Source organism: Morone saxatilis, unplaced genomic scaffold (assembly GCF_004916995.1).
Source record: "Morone saxatilis isolate NCDOM2014 unplaced genomic scaffold, NCSU_SB_2.0 Contig7, whole genome shotgun sequence".
In the NCBI taxonomy this organism is placed as follows: Eukaryota; Metazoa; Chordata; class Actinopteri; family Moronidae; genus Morone; species Morone saxatilis.
In genome coordinates, this window is record NW_023340246.1 from 22,211,309 (window position 1) to 22,217,691 (window position 6,383).

At 39.9% G+C, this 6,383-nt stretch overlaps 1 protein-coding gene across 3 annotated transcripts in view; it reads right to left on the reverse strand.

Annotated features, from left to right (window-relative positions):
• LOC118340549 (filamin-A-interacting protein 1-like) overlaps positions 1-6,383 on the reverse strand; it is a 21,072-nt gene that overhangs the window by 1,695 nt on the left and 12,994 nt on the right. For 2 of the 3 annotated variants that reach the window (XM_035678602.1, XM_035678601.1), the window contains one exon: positions 5,913-5,970. In XM_035678602.1, the coding sequence (XP_035534495.1) occupies positions 5,913-5,970 (58 nt within the window). Of the gene's footprint in view, positions 1-5,376; positions 5,971-6,383 lie in introns of those variants that run through there. The other variant, XM_035678600.1, reaches the window with a different exon arrangement.

The window sequence follows — 6,383 nt, forward strand, 5'->3', positions numbered from 1 at the left end:
CATGATCCCACACTGCTTCACCACATCATCAAACTATTGTATGACTATTGTATGACCAACAAAAGCTTTAATGAAAAAGTCCTGAGTGTCACTTTCAAAGTACAAAACTTGTGATCAATTCCCCTAAATCTCTACACTGTGAAAAGAAATGTAATTAAGGCACTAAAAGCTACACACAAACCCTGAATTCCACTCATGAAAGCCATTTTTTAATTCCTTACTTCCACAGATCGAAACAAACCTCCCTTCTGAAAGCCCCAATTCGCATCCAAACTTACCAACATCTGTCACCAATTTACCAGAACAGGCCTGTGCCGGATACGACTATTAACCAGAGCTGCAGCCTGCCGTGTCTCCTCGGGCTGCACGGCTTTCACCGCTAACCAGGACTGAAGGATGAGCCGCAGGTCCGAGCCATTCCAGACCGGCTTGACATGGAAAATAACATGACTGCAGAAGGCCTGTAATTTGGTGTGGCTGCGACCTTTAATCATATCTTGATCTACATCCTTTACCCCTGCGTCTGTCGGTGGCCCGATGCTAATTTGAGACCTCTTATGTCTGAAAGCTTCGACCTGATCACTGTCCCATGTTTGGTGCCATTTCACATTTTGGAGACGTGTCAAAGCCGAAGACGACCAGACGGAAACTTAAGTAGTTCTGTCAACTGTCTGTGAAAGTTAAATAATGTCTTTTTTTGCATCACCACTCTGGAAATATGAGGTTTAATCTTGATGGAGGGGAGATCTGAGTTACTCTGCAGAAACAAATATGTGGATACTTGAACGTTTACGTGATAGTTGAATGATTTTGGGCATCATCCTGCTGTTATAACATCCTGCACTCTTCTGATTTCAGGCTTTTAATCAGTTGTTGGAGCCACAGGAGCATTAGTGAGGTGCAGCACTGATGTTGATAAGGTCTGGCTCGCGTTGGATGGTTGAGGTCAGGGCTTCATGCAGGACAGTCTTCCAGACCAAACTATGGACGCCCATTTCTGCCAATAACAAAAGGATTCTGTAAGTCATTATAAGGAGAAGATATTAACAAAATGTTGACAAAGTTTCTCAGCATTTTGAGATAGAAGAAGAAGAAGAAGAAGAAGAAGAAGAAGAAGAAGAGACAACCCGTTTCCTGATTTTGGTTTTCTTATTTCAAAATGTAAAATCTGTTGGCAGCAAAGTACACAGATTTGTTTCCAGAGAAGAAACTGTAAAAACCCTCCGTTCACTACCTGCTGAGTCTTCTTCAACTGAAGGACACTGAAATGGACAAAAAGACACTATCATACGCCACTAAGTCGCCAGGCAACGTCTTTATAAAGCCATTATAAAGCCAGTGTGGGGGTTATAGATAGAAAATGACCAGGGCGGCTGTTTTGATGCATGCTGTTTGGTGTGTTTTGGCCTTTAGAGACTTACTGATGAACATAGTGGAGCTAAAGAGACAGATATTTCCTCCAGGAGTTGGTGTCTGAAATACTTCCATTGACTTAATGTTGTTAATTACATAGAGAATAGAGTGTGTTCGGTTGATACTTATAACTTATTACTTATACTTACTGAAAATAAGACCTGTGTTGTTGACCTTTGACCTCTTGTCCTTCGGTTGCTCATAGACTCGGGTTAACAGAAGCAGGAACTGAATGTCATGTTACTTTCTTGTGTTGCAACAGCTTGTAGAGATTAAACAGAACGGAGAACGTTTAATTTTAATATTCGAAGCAATATGAAGAGCTATTGAAGATACAGTTTGTAAGATGAATCGCTTTATATTATCTGCAGTGATTATCACTTTTTCAGATAAAAACTCAATAATTAACCTTTCAGTCCTCAGACCTTCATCAGGTAGATTCTGTATGATTTTTGGGACCAAACTCTTGTTAATGGGAGTGCAAGTGATCGTCAGTGTGCAGGATTTTCTGTCTTTGTTGCATCAACTGTTTCAGATTTTGTCTGAATTTTCTTTCTTTTCATGGCAAAGACAACAAAAAAGATGTTCAAATAGTCAAATTCAGGGTCTGGATAAGAAGAGTGATTGACGCCCTCCTCTTCTTAACAGGCGATGAGGTGCTGTTGAGCAAGGCACTGCCGTCGTGTAGCTGACTGACGAACCCTCCCCTCCCGCTTTAAATCCAGCTTTAAAAAACATGAAGGAACAGAAAGTTCACAAGTTGTAGTCAGAGTTTGGGAGCGCGTTTACTGCTGTGTAAATGCCACCTCTGCATGTCGCAATAAAATGTGCAGCAGCCTGCGGTGGCACAGTGGAAAGTTACCGCAGCTCTTCAGCCTGTTTTGGTGCTGCCAAATATATAAACTGGTGAAGTTTAGTCATGGAGCATGCTAATCATGAGGAACAATGGCTGCTGGCTTTCTAACCCCCTCTGTTTTCTGTACAGTTAATCCCAAATAAAAAATAAAAAAAACAGGCTGACAATTCATCTGCTGCAGTTGAACTGATCAGAGAAAAAGCACAAAAAAACTGATTTATAATTTTGCTGTCAGCCGAAGACTTCAGGAGCCTATTATCTTTTTAAAAGCACTATCATTTGTTTTAATTACCTGCTATAAATCATTTTGTGGATGTCTCAATTAAGAGCAACAACTGCGTGCCTCCATTAGCGTCTCGAGATCACAAAGCCATTAAATTCAAACTTCTCAGGAACAAATCAACCTGTCATCCATCCCAGAATCAGCTCACAGACAGAAACATGGAGCCGAGCTGCAGAAACAGAAGAGGCTGTGGCTCTTTTAAAGGCGTCTCATAAAGAAAAGTGAGTTTTCGCGGCTGCCAGACGCTGCGAGTCCGAGCCAAGCCGTATTAAAACAGGGTGTATTTTAAACAAAGGTTGCTTTTTAATAGGGCCAGAGGGTGGCATATCGCAGATAGCTGTTGACTTGTTACCGGCGTGTTTAGTGTCAAAAACAACGTCCTGTCATGGCAACATGGATGCCAGGAGCTCTCCCTCATGCAGCGCTGCCAACCAACCTGGAACTGTTTTATATGCATAGCAGTCACAAATGAGAAGTACATTTTAATTACAGGGGAAGAAAAAAAAAAATGAAAAGGCTTTCCTTAAGACTTTATGTAACTGCTTCAAATCTGCTCCGGTGTCAACATCATCCTTAAAAGGTAGAAGAATAAATGAGCTGGTCACCAGTGGGTTGCATTACAGATGTAGGGTGTAAAGTTGTAGGGTGACACTGTAACACCAGATAAGTTCATTTAACTCAAAAAAAAGTTGGAACTGATGAAAACTAACTCAATTTTGTAAGTAAAAATAAACATTCTTTATCAAGTATGTGAGGAATGTGGTTCGAGGAGAAACAACTTCAGACACACGACCTCCCGTCCACCATGCAGGAGGAGAGGCCACAGGATGGATCGGCAAAAAAAGCTCGATATGAAAACAGATAAGGACGTCAAACATTCATCTTTCCCCAAAGTTTCATTAAGATCATATGCTTGACAGACAGATGATCCTCCAACCTCCACTTTCATGGAGGACAAACTCTTGTTCTCAAGCTGCACGCTGGTGGTGAAGACAACAACTCCCATGATCCCGCGCTGCTTCACCACCTCATCAAACTTCCTCTTGTTATTGTTTGATGCGAGAGACACCCTAGTGGCAGAAATTACATACTGGACCTTTAATTATGAACCGTTTGGGATTTGGACTTAACAAGTAATTTGACTGTTTTCTGACATTTTAAGGATTAAATGATTAATTAATGGATTAATTGTAAAAGTAATCAACAGATGACTCAGATCATCAGTTGCAGCCGTATTCTGATATCATGTAATTAACATTCAGTATATCACCCAGCTCAGGGCTCAGAGCTGCTGATGGTTTAAAGTCCTCAGAGTAAAAATGACCGTCTCATGCTCAGATGTGATTTTAATAATCCTGCCCAGCCTCTGATGTTGTTCCCAGGAACAACATTTGATCCACCTAAATCTGCCTGCAGCAGCCTTGGGGAGTCACGGCTAAACAAAAACCCTCAGCTGGTTATGAACCGGTGTTTCTCTTCTTGTTTACCCTCCAGTTTTCCAGATGCTTCTATCTCCCTCCCTCAGCCCCTCGTTTCCTCACACCAACGCTCTCTCTGCTGACTGCTGAAGATAACTGAGGCAGAAGAGTGTGCACAGATCAAATCCTTTGTTTTTGAAAACATGACGGCCTGCAGATAATTATGGTTTATTGATAGTGAGAGAACCATTAGAGGATGTTTGGGGCATTCATCTGATTGATCTGTTCAGAGATGTCAGATTTCTAAATTAGTTTCTACCTTTTGTATTTTTATACTTGTCCACAAGAGGGAGCTAGATGCTTACTGAGTCTGCTATATAAGCGGTTCCTACCTTTTTCCTAAATGACCCTTTTCTATCATTCAGTAAACTAAGTGACATATTTTATGTATATTTTTTATATTATATTCAAAACTGTACAATGAACCCAAACAGTGAAACTCAGTAACTGCAGGAAGTTTTATTAAAAAAAAGGATTTTAATCAGTTTAGGGAACTTTTTATACAATTCTCTGTCTGTATTATATATATATATATATATATATATATTAATCAATTTTAACAATCATACAGACTTAATATTTTTCTTTTCTGACAGATTCTGAGTTTTCTTCTAATTGTTCTTTCAGCTCTTTGGTTGTTATAATGCAGGATGAGACTGAAGCTTTGTCAGAGTACACTGTGATCAATAATAATAATAATAATAATAATAATATACATATAGTTTTACATCTTAAATAATAATCACAATTTTTAAAATAACAGTTTTATTTAGTTTACATTTACTTTTGAACTGAACAAAAATGCTGAGGTATGCCGACTGTGTATATTTTTAAGTTTTCTTACACCCCTTAAAATCAAGAAGCTTCGTGAAGCTTTGGCGATCCCTAGTGGTTGGGAACCAGTGGTCTATGGTCTCAGTATTTATGATTTCTAAGTGGATTTACTGAAGTTTATTCATGGGAGATGTACTATCCTCGGGAAGTATAAGTCACACTATATCTATAAATATACGTTTCATCTGCGTGTGGTTAGATTTTACTGTGTTATAACTCACTCACTCTGGAAAACCACAGAAACCACTGACCACTTTTTCATTAGACTCTCTACCTTAAAATATGTCAGTGTGCACTTTGAGTTTTTTTCTACGTCCAAGACGTGTCTTATAATTTCACACAAGCCATGGAAACATGACATGAACATGTAAAGGTCTGAAAATTAGTTTTCATGGCTGTCGAGCAGTGTTTGGTTTAGCAGCATGAGTTAATAATATGGAGGTTTCCTGGTTGATTCTCACCACTGTTTAAGCTCAAACTCACCATGAACAAAGGAACGCTACAAAGCAACGCCATGTTTCAGAGATAAATAGTTTTTATTTTGGTGCCTGTCACAAATAATGATACTGTCGCAAACAATTCACAGTGCTCCAGTGAATGGAAACCTCCACAAGCGGTGGGGAAATAAACACATGCTATGAAAACTGTAAATGATGAGAACAAGTTTAGAACTACTGCCAAATATCACCCATATGAAGTTAATCAAAATGCACAGGAGACATGCAGAGAGATGCTTCATAAAAATCACATAAAACATTAAAAACCTGCCCTTGAAATTACATAAAATATGTTCTGAAAACATGAATAAATGCAAACTGAAGATGAATGAAATAATATAGTGTTTGTACACTGAGGTGGCCTGTCACTCATATTTGGCAGCAGATTGCCGTTTGGTGTATTTGCCCTCAGCTCTTGCCTCCCATCAAGGAGGCAGAGCCACAAACCGTTGACTTCCTCAGCTCGATTTTCATCGACTGACTCTCGGCCCGCGACTCTAACCTCGTCACCGTCGATACGCCCAGAACCGCTTTGCTGCTCGGTTTCATACCTTTTGACACAGGGATCCGTGTGGCCGCGCTGCGAGCTGACTGCACATCCGAACTGGGCTGGAAAATAAACAACAAAACGTCATGAGGAAAAGATCTGGATCGTAGAAAAAGGAAAACACAGAGCTGATCTGTTGTTAACTGTTCTCATGTAACTGTCACAGTTATGTTTGAGAAGGGATTGCACATTTGAGAAGCCTAGTAAGAATGGTTTTGGTCAGCCCTGTTCCAGGATCACTGTTCTAATAACACTGTACATCTCCTGTAACTCAGACATTTCAGTTACTGAGTGGCTCATAGAAGTTGAAAAACACGAGTCTTGAAAACACGAACAAACAAGATGATTCACTGAACAACTTATAAGATCGAAGAGAAGTTGAACTGAGATCAAACAAATGCTTCCAGATTAAAGGCGATCGGTCCGCGCTCCCGTGATGAGACCCCGTGTATTAACAGTCAGACTGTGGACATAT